The sequence below is a fragment of the Syzygium oleosum genome, unplaced genomic scaffold, assembly GCF_021117445.2.
Source record: "Syzygium oleosum isolate NSW1041296 unplaced genomic scaffold, Sole_v2.1 Sole_v2.38, whole genome shotgun sequence".
NCBI classification, from domain to species: domain Eukaryota; kingdom Viridiplantae; phylum Streptophyta; class Magnoliopsida; order Myrtales; family Myrtaceae; genus Syzygium; species Syzygium oleosum.
In genome coordinates, this window is record NW_026607522.1 from 900556 (window position 1) to 916043 (window position 15488).

Consider the following 15488-nt stretch of genomic DNA (forward strand, 5'->3'; position numbering starts at 1 on the left):
GTCCGTTTAAAGTGGATTAAGGGACAGTCCCCTTCTTAAAAGGATGAGGAACAGCAAGTGACCCCGCGAAATCTTCAATTTAAGTCATAACTACTTGGAATCATTCTCGATCTTAAAGTCTGAGGTAAGGGGGCTCAATACTGTGGTATAATTTTATCGGCTTGTTGCCGCATGAGACTCGACATGTCTCCTTACGAAAATCATCGCGTCCTTAAGTTCAAATGGTCGTGCCCTTGTGAGCACCGGACTAACTATGCTTGGAGGTACAATTGGAGACGCTTCAATTAGAAAAAAAACTAGAAGGATCATGTATTCTTCCTACTATTTTCTTTTGATTTGTGGGTTACAAGAACGGATGTCACCTCACATTTATAGTTGATTAAGTTTGCACATGAATAATATCTGTAATTTATAATCTGCCTTGTCAAAGGTATGATCGGAAAAAGTTTCCTCCAATCCAATTAGGAGGGAGGAAAACATAGCTCAAAACAGAATATAATTTGGTAGATGCGCGAACACCGCGTGGATGAAGGGTCACATAGGAAATTGCGTGAATTTTAAGATTGATTGTTGGTGCACATACGTGGTGTACGCTACAACTTGCACATGAGATAAAACACCATAAGATGGGTGTAGGAAGATTCAAATGGCTTCGATCACTTTGGTACTTAACCTTCCATAAAAGAGAAGGTTTTAGTCATAGAAACATGTTCTTGACCTCATTGAAGCCTATTGAGGCTATATCTTTCTCGAGCTATATATATATGTTTTCATTTTTAGTCGGATGAAATTTCCTCAAACCATGCTTATTATAATTGGTGGTTGCAAGTTATGAACGCCATCTATATGCACACTTAAACTAAAAATTAAAAGTGGGTGATCCGGTGTTTGTAACCCGATAGTCAGCAACATGGTTGAAGAAAATTTTCTCTAATCAAGGATGGAAAAATAGCACGACCACTTACACAATCACTTCGTGTTTTTCTTTGCCACCATTATCTATACATAGTGTATTTTCGGTTAATTAGGGTTGAAGATAGTCGAAAGGCCCAAAAACATATAGTTTGGTGTTAGGAAATATTCGAAACTAAGAAACAATATTGAACTAACCTTCCCACTTTAAAACAGTGGGCAATTAATATGATTTTCCGTCCAAGCTTCCTCTAACCCGACTTCGCTCCGCCTATAAATACCCTAACCTGAGGTCGTTTCAAGACACAAAACACAAGCCCACATGTTACCCAAAATCCTAGGCAGCTTGTTAATTTTTGAAAAATTAGTTAGCTTTGTCAAAAAAATGGCAAGCAAGATCTCTTCCCAATCCTCTTCTCAGCAACAAAGCAGCAGCACCACCACCAGCAGCACCAGCAGCAGCAGCGCATACACCGGACTAGGCAACATCATTAAGCTCCTTCCGACCGGGACCGTCTTCTTGTTCCAATTCCTCAACCCTCTTTTAACCAACAACGGCGAGTGCCACACTTATAACAAGTACCTAAGCGCCATTCTGATCGCAGTTTGCGGCATTTCGTGTATTGTGGCTAGCTTCACCGACAGCTACAAGGGGACGGATGGGTCGACCCACTATGGGTTCGCCACGGCCAAGGGCATCTGGCCTAGCACGAGCTCTGGTAGCTCCACGAACTCATCGGGGTATAAGCTTCGGTTTTCGGATTTCGTCCATGCTTTCTTGTCGGTGATTATTTTCACAGTTCTGGCGTTGTTGGACACGAACACCGTGAAATGCTTCTATCCATCTTTCGAGAATACGGAGAAGACTTTGATCATGGTTCTGCCGACCGTGATCGGCTCGATCTCGAGCACGCTGTTCACGTTGTTCCCGAGCACGCGCAATGGAGTTGGGTATCCTTCGAGCGACACTAGTACTACATCGGAGACTAGTACTACCGCATAGAGCAATGTCGAGAAAGCTTGATGACACACATAAGCACATATGCATGATCCAATGCAACCACATGCATATTTCCACGTAAATGCATCTAGGGTTTCTCATATTTGACTCGCACTGTAGTATGAATGAGTACATAATTACGATCGTACGTATTTGTTGCCGTAGGTCTTAAATGTATTGGCATATCTGATCTATTTGTAGTGGAATCCATAAATTTATTATCAATGTCTTTTGGTTAGTCTGTCATCACGAGTAGTATATCAATCATATTCAACTTCATTTATGGCACCCAAAATTTTATTTCTTCTGGAAATTAGTTCCTTTTTTAAGTTAGATAAACAAGCGAATTGGGCAGCTCAGACGCTCAGATCGGGTCAATATGGCGTTTGCGATTGTCTCAGTGCATCTAGTGCGCATCAACATTCATATTTTTGTGAAAGCTTTGGATGCTTATGATCAAGAAAAATTAAAAACAAAACAGTCAAGGTATTAAATTAATCTCAACAAGTTGACAAAACTTTCCATAAACTTTAGATGGTTTCACATCTTTCGGCATCTCTTTTTAGCCTCTCTCGACAGATCATTAAATGCTTATACAAATTTGGGGGAAAATTAAAAATCGTATTCAATTGGATCTAACGATGCACATTCATTTCAACACGTCTAACAAATTTATATAATAATTACTCATTGATGGAATAATTGTGACATCGCTGAATTAACTCACTGAGATATTATTTATTTTGGCCTGTCCCATATCATGCCTCACGGTTTTGTCCTTTGGTATACACGGTGGGCACCTTTTCAGGAAGTCACCCATCCTAGGAGTGCTTCCAACTAAGCATGCTTAACTTTGGAGTTCCAAAGGTAAGTATTGTCGTTACGTCAAAAGGCGCCTTCATGAAATTTTAAGAATCACGAAGATTAATTGTTCGTGGATTTACGCCTTAACATTCATATATCCGTGAAAGTTTGTTTTAGGTGCCTATGATTAAAAAAGTCAAAATGCGTAAACCGTCGGATTGAAAAAATGTTTAAATTCTTAACTTAAATGCGAATTATTTAAAGCATGTAAATCGACATGCAAAATCATAAATCTGTGAAATGAATTTTTAACAAATGAATCTTATGTATTTTATTTATTTTTCATGTCCAAAAGTAAATACAGTACTTCATTAGAAGAAAGCTGTGTAGCACGTATTAATTCGCTTATTTACATTTCGAAGTACTCAATAAATCTCATAAATATTTTCCTATTAAATTTAAATGGTTTTACATCTTTCGGCATCTGTTTTTAGCCTCTTGAATGATCCGCATTCATCTTAGCACATTGAACAAACTTATCTAATAGTTACTCCTTGTTGGAATAAATATCAACAACAATTTTGTCAATCAATTAGTTACATGAGCGAGAGGGTCCAATGTTCCATAAAATATGTTTCACCCACCGGCGTGTGTGCCGCTCCGATTTTACTTAGCTCATGAGGTCGATGTGTACTTGATTTTCCTAATCGACTCAACTCTTTCACACCTTGGAGCTACAATCCTATGTACAAGTTATTAAATGTTGTTGTGGCCAATTCAAACCTAGCAAAATAACAAATTCTCAAAAAAAAAAAAAAACTCATATCATGATGTTTAAAGCTAGAAAAATTTCTGAGAAAAATGGTTGTGGCCTTTGCACTTGTGGATCCTTTACACCTATCGTAGCACGGCTAAGTGGGTCGATAATCCAAATCGGGCCAATCCACAGTTTGGGCTTGGCTTGTTAATCAAAAAGTTCTCTCTGTGTTATTTGTTCTATGCACTGAATTCCAAGATTCAAACATGCGTAGTTACCAAATCATTACCATGGTTGGGAACAAAAACTGAAGAAGTTTCAGTCAAAGCTTTTGCATTCCGAACTCAATTGACGGGTTATAAATTTTAGTCTACACCGAGTTGGGAGGCCCGTAAATACTAGCTGTGAAACTACACGACTCGAGCCGAGCGTAGTCATTGGAAAGCTTATTTAAAGCCCTGATCGAATGTGGACGAGTCTCATTTTCCGCCTCTAAATTAACTTCAGACTTCGACTTGCTGGATCTTGCCAACCAATGTGCCAGTCGAAGGGCATTCTCGTCATTTACTTTTTTTAATCGTTTTTTTCTTTCTTTTTTCATTTTTTTTTCTATTTTTTTTCGTTTTCCTTTTCTTTTTTCTTTTTCCCTTTTCCCTCCGCCGACCATCGTTGGGCCTCGTTGATGGCCGGTGGAGGTTGCCGGACGCAGGCGAGGGGCCACCCTTGTCGGAGTTGGGTGAGGGTCGCCTTGGGCTAGTGAGGTTGAGGGTTGCCCTCGCCTCAACCAAAGAGAGGCAACCCTTGCTTGACGCTAGTGAGGGCAACCCTCGCCCTTGCCAGAGCAAGTGAGAGTTGCCCTCACTAGCCCAAGCGAGGGTGACCCTTGCCCAACGCCGGTGAGGGCAACCCTTGCCCTCGCTTGGGATGGTAAGGCTAACCCTCGCCTGAGGCCAGCAACCTCCGTTGGCCATCGACAAGGTGCGGCGATGGCCGGGGGAGGGAAAAGAAAAAGAAAAAAGAAAAAAGAAAAGAAAAGGAAAGTAAAAGGAAAAGAAAAGAAAAGTAAAAAAGAATAAAAAAATATACTTATATTTTTTTGACTAAAATACCCCTTGTCAAAATAGTCACATGTTGGCCGGCCGGCCAGAAGTCCTTATTCGAGACGATTTGGCCAATTCAGTCCTTATTTGAAATAAAATCCACTTTAGGTTTTTATTTGAGAAAATGAGAGTATTTCAGCTTCTTATTTGTAATTTTTCCCTCTTTGTTTTAAAAATAGATTGCAGCCTTACTCTGTCTCCCCTTTGAGTCCCATGCAACTTTATCAAAATAGGGCCAAAAGGTCAATTGATTAATCCTTTTCTCTCTACCACCAGAAAAATATAAAACTCAAGGTTTTTACTACACGTGAGTTGTTCCAAGGTTGGTCTAGATTTCACCTGAAACCAAATATGTTGGAACTGGTTCCATAAATTTTGGAAGCTAGAACTTGGAACTTACTATGTGTATTTTGGAACCTGGAACTTATCCTATCAATTGGTTTCAGGGTCTACCCGTGAACCGGCCAATTTTTTTTGTTTCATTTTTTATATTTCATTTTTAGTTAAGGAAAATGAAATGAACGCTACAATCCATAATAGATGATCATGTAAAATAAAATAAATAATAAAAATTTCAAAACACGTAATTGCGGTTCATTGGTTCCTGGTTAGGTTCTTTGGTTCATAATTCTCGGTTTGGTTCTTACCCAATAATTGGGAATCGAACCGCATAATACTAGTTCCACTTTTTTTGGAACTGGGTTTCTGATTGTTAACTACGAGAACCTGGTACTGAACTCTATTTATATGGTCGGTTTGGTTCGGTTCCTGATTCTACCCTGGACCCATACTCACTCCTAGTTTTTGCTGAGCTCACCCCTTTGAATTTCATGTTGAGTGGCCACTGCAAGGGATCATATGGCCATTTTCATTTTCTTGTTTTAGCTATCTTCATTTTTGTTGTTGTGTAAAAGCTTCTTTTAATTATTTTTTGTGATAAATGATGAGATAAGAAATATTTTATGATCATTCATAATTTAACGCGACAACTCAGACAATTGATGAGATTAAGTTTTTTTTATTTTAATTGAAATACTAATGTAGTAATTTTTTTTTTGGTGACTTTGAACAAGATGGAAACTTCATGAAATGAACGTAGACAAGTTCACTCAATAAGATAAACGGAATAATGCCCTTTAGTATTTTTCTTTCGGTCAAAAGCAAAACTACTTTTCGCTACAATTTTTTTTTGTATTTTGGTTTATCACGTGGTATTCTTCCCTAAATGTCAAAATAACAAATATTTGTCGAACTTTTAAGTTGAGTACTTTGAAAATTTCACCCCCTCTTACAGAGATTTCTGGCTCTCATGCCGGTCGCGACCCCTATTTGGAGATCAAGCAAGGGGTGTCGTCTAGGCTTGGTGAGGCGTCTTCACCCTCACATTCACAACGACTATGGTCGCGGGCTCTTGCCCGAGCAAGGTGGCGAGGGGCGAGGGGTGGCTAGCCCTCACATTCACGATGGCTATGATCGCAAACCCTCACTTGCGTGTGATGGCAGGGGTTGGTGATCCTCGTCAAGATCTAAGTGGCAGCGAACTTTCGCCCACATTCCTCTCTCTCTCTCACCCACTTTCCCCTCCTCGGGTTTTTGTTTTCCTTAGCTATTTTTTGAGCACTTTGACAAAATCACTTTGGGTCTAGCTAGTCATATTTGTGTTCTAGATCGAGTAGATAGATATTAGATTCTGGATGGTTGCTTTGGTCATTTTGTCAACCATGCAGTGAAAAGGATCTAACTTATGATTACGATCTTAAAGCAGACTAAAGCGGCGACCGAGTACCAATTTCAAATTACTATTCCGTCTCCTTGTTAAAGGAGGATAGATTATGTATAATGATGTGGATGGTCTCTGAACTTTTCTTCAATGTTTAATGTGATCTCTGAATTTATTTTTAGTCAATCTAGGCCTCGAACTTCCGAAAATCCGCTCAATGTAGTCATCTCGTTAAGTATACCGTCGCATTACACAGGTCTTTTTGACGTGGATTGCCATGTCAGCGTTTATTAGACCAAAATAGCGAGTCGTTTTCCCAAGTCAGCAAACTTCATGATTTCATTAAAAGAATATGGCCAAGTTAGCTAACGGCGTTAGAATTTTAATGAAAGAACTGCATTCATTGGATTTTTTAAGTTCGAGGACTACATTGAGCAAAAAAGTTCAGGCCTCATATTGGACGTTGAAGAAAAACACATAACCACCCATGTCATTATACCGTAAATTATTGATATGTCGAATAAATGGACATGATATGACGAGTCAATCATAACGTTCGTGTGATATGAATTTTAATCAACTTTGAATTCCAATTTAAACATAAAACCATTCTAAATGTTAAATTTTACTTTTGAAGTATTGTCGGGAAATTACTTAATCAGTTCAAAACTTATTATACAGATGCCAATTCAGTCTTAAATTTTTCAATTTTGTCAGTTTTTCCAATATAATCATTTCAGTCAATTTTTACCAAAAATCGCCGACACAACGGTTCAGTTATTGCCGGCCGCTCTACGCAGCACACCGCCATGTTAGTAATTTTCAGTGAAAATTGGTCAGAAGAACTACATTGGAATTTCACGAAAAGATTCGGGACTAAATTTTAGCAAAATTGAAAAGTTTAGGACAGAATTGACATTTGTACAATACATTTAAAATTAATTGGATGATTTCCCCGAGTATGGCCAAACCATATCATGGTTTGAATCTGTAAATCAATAGCCAGTTCAAAGGTCACACCAATCAATCTCAGTCCTCCTCAATTAAAGACAAAACAACTACCACTCAAGCCTTGAAATGTTCCCTACTTCTTGAACTGGTTGGTTTAGGTCCATACCAATTCGATTAGTTATATCACGTACGGAATTCTCCAATTGATTTCACCCACATTTGACGACCCAATGACAAGCTAACCCCAATTTTGGCACAAAGTGTTCTTATCTTTGACACGCACACATCGGACTTGAACATTCAAATGAAAATCTATGTTTTGATTTTGCAATACGAAAGTTTGTGATGAGAGAATGTGCTGTCAATTAGCAATCAAATTGAAATGTGCTTGAGTTGACTGCTCTCGTGTCGTAATATAATCTCTAGATTCATCTGTACATTTCTAATTTAGTTTCTTCACGGATGTTGTGGCCACCGCTATCACGCGGACCATTCACCATGTCATCGTCATCATACATTGCACCTTATGGACTAACAAATTTCATGATTTTGTTGTAAATTTATATGTAGACAGCGGGCTAAAAGAGCCTCTGCGCAATACAATTTTGTCGTGCTAACTATAAATACCGGACCAATTGGACATGATTATCGAGTGTTGGTTCACGGGCTTATAGATCTCATCACGCCAGTTTTGAAAGAGTCTGATAAAAAGATCTCTTTTAAGTCAGTTGGCAAGAAAGACGGCCAACTAGTTTTTGTCACGTTTATATTGTTTGTATCGTTTTCTCCTGGCAAGGATGATAAAGAAATTCTTTCTCGAGGGCTTTGACCTCATACTTCATGAAAGCAGACCCATTTCTCTCTCCTCTTGGTCAGGGATAAGATCTAATGATATCCATCATTTAACAAGAGGATCATGTCATGATAACATTTGAACAAAAGAGATCATGTCACAAGTCCAGTTGAGGTAGACCATGCATGGGACATGAGAAAAAGTTCTTTTTTGGCCCCTCTTTTCGTCCTTGTTAAAAGAATGAGGAGCAGCAAGAGGCCTTAGCAATCCTGCGGAATTTTTGATTTAAGGCATGACTACTTAGCATCGTTCATGATTTTATAGTCCGAGGCTAGCCAGCTTAATATTGAACTGGAGCATGCTGACAGACTACAACTCTCTTTACATGAGAGTAGACATGTCTCCTTACAGTATTCATTGTATCCTTAAGGTTCAAATGGTTGTGGCTTTGTGAAAGATAGTGAGTGCGAGAAGCACTGGGTTAACCATGCTTGGTGGTACAATTGGAAACACTCCGATTGAAAAAAGCTAAAAGGGTCATGCATTCTTCCAACCATATTCTTTTGATTGGTGGGTAACAAATACGTATATTGTCTCACATTTATATTTAGTTAAGTTTATATGTGGATGATGTCCATAATTTTTAATCCACCAATTAAATGTATGGTGGGAGAAAGGTTTTCTTTGACCAAGAGGAAGGAAAATATAGCCCGAATTAGAATACAATTGGGTGAATGCACATTCCCCAAACGTGTGAGGGGCCACAAGGAAAATTGTGTGAATTTAAAGATTGATTGTGGGTGCACATGTACATGATCCATGCAACAACTTGCACAAGAGATAGAACCATAGGATGGGTGTAGGAAGATTCAACAGGGTTCCATCACTTTGGCAAGTAACCTTTCATAAAAGAGAAGGTTATAGTCATAGAAGCACGTTCTTCACCTTATGGAAGCCTATTGAGACTATATTCTTATCATAATTGGTTGTTATCAATATCACCCAAATGCAAACTTAAACTAAAGTTAAAGCAGGTGATCCTTATTTTTGTAACCTACCAATCAGAGTCATGGTTGAAAAACATTTCCTCTAATCAAGGATGGAAAAGTAGCACGACCATTTGCATAATCACTTCGTGTTTTTCTTTGCCACTGTTATCTATACATAGTGCGCTTTTGGTTAATTAGGTTTGGAGATACTCAAAAGGCCCAACAACAGATAGTTTGGAGTTAGGAAATATTCGAAACTACAAAATAGTGTCGAACTAAATATAGTTGCCAGACAAAGCGTGGCCTCTATTTCCGATCCTTGTTTCTTGTGACAAGTTAAAATTATCATTCTTTGATAATGGATTTCACTTTGCGTATCTCTAACCTCTCCTCTTCTCACATTTGGTCAACTTTCCAAAACGCGATTAAGAACTGTTTGCTCTTCATAAGATTCAACCGTTTCGACCAGAAAATTGGGTTGGACTGAATCTGGTCAACTATCTAAGAATGGAACGCCAAGACCTTCTCACTTTAAAACAGTGCCAATTCGTATGATTTTCCGTCCATGCAACTTCCTCGTACCCGACTTCGCTCCGCCTATAAATACCCAAACTTGAGGTCATTTCAAGACACAAAACACAATCCCAAATGCCTCCCCCAATCCTAGGCAGCTTGTTCATTTTTCAAAAGTTAGTTAGCATTGTAAAAAAAATGGGAAACAAGATCTCTTCCCAATCTTCCACTACCAATTCTCAGCAACAAAGCAGCAGCAGCAGCAGCACCAGCAGCAGCAGCAGCAGCAGCAGTAGCAGCAGCGCATACACCGGACTAGGCAACATTATCAAGCTCCTTCCGACCGGGACCGTCTTCTTGTTTCAATTCCTCAACCCTCTTCTGACCAAGAACGGCGAGTGCCACACTTATAACAAGTACCTAAGCGCCATTCTGATCGCAGTTTGTGGCATTTCATGTTTTGTGGCTAGCTTCACCGACAGCTACAAGGGGACGGATGGGTCAACCCACTATGGGTTCGCCACGGCCAAGGGCATCTGGCCTAGCTCGAGCTCCGGTAGCTCCACGAGCTCGTCGGGGTATAAGCTTCGGTTTTCGGACTTTGTCCATGCTTTCTTGTCGGTGATTATTTTTGCAGTTCTGGCGTTGTTGGACACGAACACCGTGAAGTGCTTCTATCCGTCTTTCGAGAATACGGAGAAGACTTTGATCACGGTTCTGCCGACTGTGATCGGCTCGATCTCGAGCACGCTGTTCACGTTGTTCCCGAGCACACGCAACGGAGTTGGGTATCCTTCAAGTGGCACTAGTACCACCTCGGAGACTAGTACTACCTCGGAGAGCAATGCCGAGAAAGTTTGATGACACACAAAAGCACATATGCATGATACAATGCAAGTTCATGCATATTTCCAAATTAATGCATCTAGGGTTTCTCATGTTAGACTCATGTGCTCTAGGATGAGTACATAATTACGATTATACGTATTTGTTGCTGTAGATCTTACAGTGTATCGGTAGATCTGATCTATTTGTAGTGGAATTCATTTATTTATCAATGTCTTTTGGTTAGTTTGTCATCACGGGTGGTATATATCAATCATATTCAGCTTCATTTATGGCAGCCCAAATTTAATTTCAAGGATTCGGATTTTCTGAAATTAGTTTCTTTTTTAAGTTAGATGACGTTACCCCTTAAGATCCGAGTACATCAGCAACAAGCGAATTGGATAGCTCAGATCGGGTCTACGTACCTCAAAATAAACAAGAAAAAGTAAAAACAGAACAGTCAAAATACGTAAAATTTTAGATTCGGGAAAATGTATAAAGCCAAAAATAAATGGTACATCAGATAAATTCTTAACTTCGAATTTATGAGATCATTACAATCACGCAGATTCACTTGTGAATTCGACTCACTTTCGTGATTAATGAAATTGATGTGTATTTCTCATTTCGTTTTAGTAAGTCTCGCCCGAAACTGATCACTCTCGGGATACTAACCAATAGGGAATGGCTAACTAGGGAAAACGGTACGTGGACCAAAGAACTCGACCGCGAATTGACCTTCGATTCCGAGGAACGATGAGGGAATATTTTGGGCCAATGTGGGCCGATCCAAGGAAGGGTGCGGATTGATTTGCCAGCGACGTACGATCGAACCGCGGGTGATTCCGCATGACCGATTGTGTGCGTGACGAACAATCCCAAAACTTATTCCGAATGATTGCGACCTTCGGAACTAGTGATGGACCCTCACGTTTTCTTGGTAATCAAGGCCACCATGACTCGAGTAACCCTAGGTCGATACGCGTAGCCCCCAAAAAGCCGCCCGTTAGTAAGAGACACTAAAATCGCAATTGAGCGAAATGGATCGTTGAGTTGATTTCCGAACTTGAGTGTCGAATTTCACGAACGTATAAGACTAATACATTGGATGACATCGCAAGACGCGTGGCCAACCTCGTTATCGCTTGGAATTGTCGGAAAGGTACAATTTGGTTCGGGTGTGGAAAATGACCGTTTTGCCCCTAGGATTAAGTGTGCTCATTTGAATCAAGAAGGGCAATTTGGGCATTGGGAAGCCCCCCCGAAATGCCCCTCTCCCTCTTGCTCTCTTTCCTTTTTTGCCCCTTGGTGATAGTGGGGTTGACCATTTGTGGCCTTTGGATCTAGTGAGACTTGATGTGTGCTTGAATTGTGACCCTTGGATGAGCTAGATAGTGGTGAGGGTAGGATTGTCATTCTAGCAAGTTGGTTGACCAATCCCCACCCACTCAATTTTATAATACTCTCTCTCTCTCTCTCTCTCTCTCTCTCTCTCTCTCTCTCTCTCTATCTCTCCCCATTCACACTCTCTCACCCCCACTCTCTCCCTCACCTTCGGCCGAGCTCCTCCCCCCTCCCCCTTTGCGCGTCGCCTTGCTCGGCCAGCAGCCGCCATGTCCAGCTGTGCCATCGTCGCACCGTTGCCGTTCGTCTAGCCGTCCGGCGACCCGCTGCTGCTGCTGCTTCCCGTTCTTTTCCCCACCGCAGAGCTCTCTCTCTCTCTCTCTCTCTCTCTCTCTCTCTCCCGTTCTTCCCCTTTCGACCAACACCGACGCCACCACCTCCGACCAACACCACCAGCCGCCTTGTACGTCGCCACCCCCAACCCGCCGTGGCCGTCCGCCGCCCGAGAACTGCCGTCCACACCATCGACCGCCATTGCTCCCCTGTTAGCGAGTCTCACCGCCAACCACCGTCTGACCCTCCCTCTCTCCCTCTTCCGGCACTGGCAACCTCGGCACCACCTCGGAGCCTCACCCCCACCGCCGTACGCTGCCGTTGCCACAACCAGCACCTGGTTTGCCGCCGCCCAGCCAACCGTTTCCGCCGTGGAGCCGCGACCACCGGGAGTGCCCTGCTGCCCCGGCGTTGCTGCTGCCGCTCGTCTGGCGCCCTTGCTGTCCCCTTGCTCAGCCTTGTTTACTTAGGACTAAGTGTGAGTGGAAACCCTAAACCCTAATTAGGCTTTTGTGTATTTTTAAGCAAGTTTAGGGATTATTAGGGAGATTTAGGGGTTAGTTAATGGCTGATGATTAGGGCTGATGGTGAGGTGATTTCGGTAGCCTAATGTGCTATTTTAAAGGTGGATTAGAGGCATATAGTGGGCTGCTTTATGATTGAGAAGTGTCGGCTTGATTGGACTATATGTTGTTAGTCTATGGTTTAAATGTGGATTGCTATGTGTGCTATGGTTGGACCATGAAATGGCTGAATCATGCATGGCTTGAATTAATTGTGTGATGTTGTGATGTTTTAGTGGGTGCTTGATATGGCCGAGGAATGAGGGACATTGTGGGCCATAGGCATGTGTGATTTCAATGACTTAATAGTATAATTTTTGTGCGCCAAATTGTGGACCGTGGCTGAATTATCTTGAACGGCGAATTGAGCATGTTGTTATGTTGGATTGAGTGAATAATGTGGATTCAATTGATGCCCCGATTTCTGGATGATATGGCCATGATTTTGTGCATATTGAGTGATGGCATAATATGTAAACCATGTGAGTTTGCATGAAGCTCATTTAGCATGTGATCACCTAAAATGCCCTGAGGCGTCGTTTACGCGGGGTTCAGATAATAATTAGTAAAGTGTGTACGTGTGGTCACATAAGCCCTGATGCGTTTAATGCGGGGTATTGAACCCGTCCTGAGGCGGTTAACGCGGGATGATACCCGGTTTACCGGATGATGGCCAACCTGAGGCATCGTTCACGTGGGTTGTGTCATGGACTTGAGGCGTGTTACGCGAGTCCCGAGCAGTGATGGACCTGATGCGTTTAACACGGGTTGGAGATTAATTGGAAATTGGCACGTGTGCGAATTGTGCATTATTGAGTGCAAGTGTGTGAATGACAAGTGTTCGTGGCCAAGTGATAATATGTATGTGCTATGACTAGTTTCTGTATTATTATTGTGTGCCTCACCTGCAGGGTCGATTATGCGCTTGATTTGGGCCCGAGGGCCTAAGTCGTCTGATTTACTCAATTGTGTGATTGGATAGTTACTTGTCTGGAGGTGTATGTTAGCCTATGTTAGGTTTAAGGGGGCCTACTTACTGAGGTTCGTTCTCACTGTTGTAACCCCAACATTTCAGACCCCCGACCTTGAGGATGGCCAGCGTACCGCTACGTTTTGGGATCCCGGACCATATAGAGCGTTCGGTGATTGAGTACCCCGGTTGGAACGGGGAGGCTTATATTATATATTACACCATCGTATGGGTCGACGAGGGCGGGTCACAGCCCAAGGCCCATCCTTACCTTGGTTGGTGCTTTTGGGACCAGTTCGGCTTTTACAGACCTCTTAGGACTTTTGACGTTCCGATCGACGGGTTAGGTCAGTGGGACTCGCAGGCAGCTGATGGGGAGGTAGTGAGCCCCGATTCTGTGTCCGAGGCGGATTCTGATCCACGGCCCGTCATTATAGAATCAGATGAGGAGATTATGGAGTGGGAGTCCGATCCCGATCCGGAGCCGATGGAGTTAGAGTTAGAGCATGAGGAGGACCCTGAAGAGGTGCCGGAGCCCGAGGATGATCCCGAGGAGGAGCCGTTGGAGGTCGAGTCCGAGCCCGAGTCTATGGATTCCGAGTTCGAGTCGTTCCACGATTCATCCGAGTCTTCTGGATCCGACTCGGATTGGATACCACCTAGGGATTATCTTAGAGCGTAGCTAGCGTTTAGGGCCGACACTTTTTGAAGGGAGCCCTTTTTGGATATAGTACCCAGCCGCTCCGCCCTTTTTGATGATGGTGGCTTGCTGACCCATTTTTGGCCTATGTATACTTAAGTTCAAATGGATGTTGTAGATTCTCTCTTGTTTAATATAAGTATGTGTTTATGAAGTATGTTACTGTGTTTGTCTTCCGTTGCTATCTCGGTCATATTTATTTATTGTATGGGTGTGTGATCGTTTCCGCGTGTGGATATTCTCTGATTCGGGGTTTTGGGTCGGCGACGAGTCCTGGGACGTCGTGTTCGATACGACCGAAGAAGGGACGTCGCGTGCTGTAGGGTTCGGGGCGTGACACTAACTATGCACATTCGTTTTAGCACGTCGAACAAATTTATTTAATAATTACTCCTTGATGGAAAAACTATCATTTAGCAATTTCCTAAATCAATTAGTTACTTGGGGCGATTGAGTCTCATGTTCTATAAAATATATTGAAGCTTCTAGTTTGTCTTTCCCTTTGATCTTACGTATCTCATGAGGTTGATGTGTACTTGACTTTCCCAATCGACTCAATTCTTTCACACTTTGGAGACTTTGCTAGAATCCTATTTACAGGTTATTAAATGTTGATTTGACCAATTGATACCTAGCAAAATAAATTCTCGAAAAACAAAAACTCATATCATGATATTGCTAGAAAAATTTCTGAGAAAAATGATTGTAGCCTTTTCACTTGGATTTCCTTTACACGAATACTAGCACAAAATCTATCATCTTTTTTTTGGGCTTTTTTCTTTGACAACCCAATTGTGACAAGGTATCTTGGTGGGTTCATGGCCCGAGCGTGATCAGCTCGATCTTGAGCATGCTGTTCACGTTGTTCCCGAGCACGCACAACGGAGTTGGGTATCCTTCGAGCGACACTAATGCCACATCGGAGACTAGTACTACCTCGTAGAGCAATGCCGAGAAAGTTTGATGACACACATAAGCACATATGCATGATCCAATGCAACCACATGCATATTTCCACGTAAATGCATCTAGGGTTTCTCATAATAGACTCATGTACTGTAGTATGTGTACATAATTACGATCGTATGTATTTGTTGCCGTAGGTCTTACAATGTATTGTTGTAACCGTTACGTGTTAACGGCTCAATATTAGTGCACGTGTAACCGTTATGACATTAGTGGCTCAACATTAGTGCACGTGTAACCGTTAT

The 15488-nt window shown here is 41.8% G+C and overlaps 3 protein-coding genes across 3 annotated transcripts; all 3 read left to right on the forward strand.

Annotated features, from left to right (window-relative positions):
* Positions 1-1203: 1203 nt before the first annotated feature.
* Positions 1204-2142, forward strand: LOC115691382 (protein DMP2-like). The gene has a single exon (XM_030617987.2). It carries the CDS (start codon positions 1235-1237, stop codon positions 1913-1915), a length of 681 nt encoding a protein of 226 aa, XP_030473847.1. The 5' UTR covers positions 1204-1234; the 3' UTR covers positions 1916-2142.
* Positions 2143-9645: 7503 nt separating this feature from the next.
* On the forward strand, positions 9646-10653 carry LOC115691380 (protein DMP2-like). Its single transcript, XM_030617985.2, has one exon. The coding sequence runs from the start codon at positions 9675-9677 to the stop codon at positions 10398-10400; it is 726 nt and encodes a 241-aa protein (XP_030473845.1). The 5' UTR covers positions 9646-9674; the 3' UTR covers positions 10401-10653.
* A 2601-nt stretch (positions 10654-13254) lies between these two features.
* Positions 13255-14259, forward strand: LOC115691376 (uncharacterized). The gene is made up of 2 exons (XM_030617981.1): positions 13255-13301; positions 13887-14259. Exons 1-2 carry the CDS (start codon positions 13255-13257, stop codon positions 14257-14259), a joined length of 420 nt encoding a protein of 139 aa, XP_030473841.1.
* The last annotated feature ends 1229 nt before the right edge of the window (positions 14260-15488 follow it).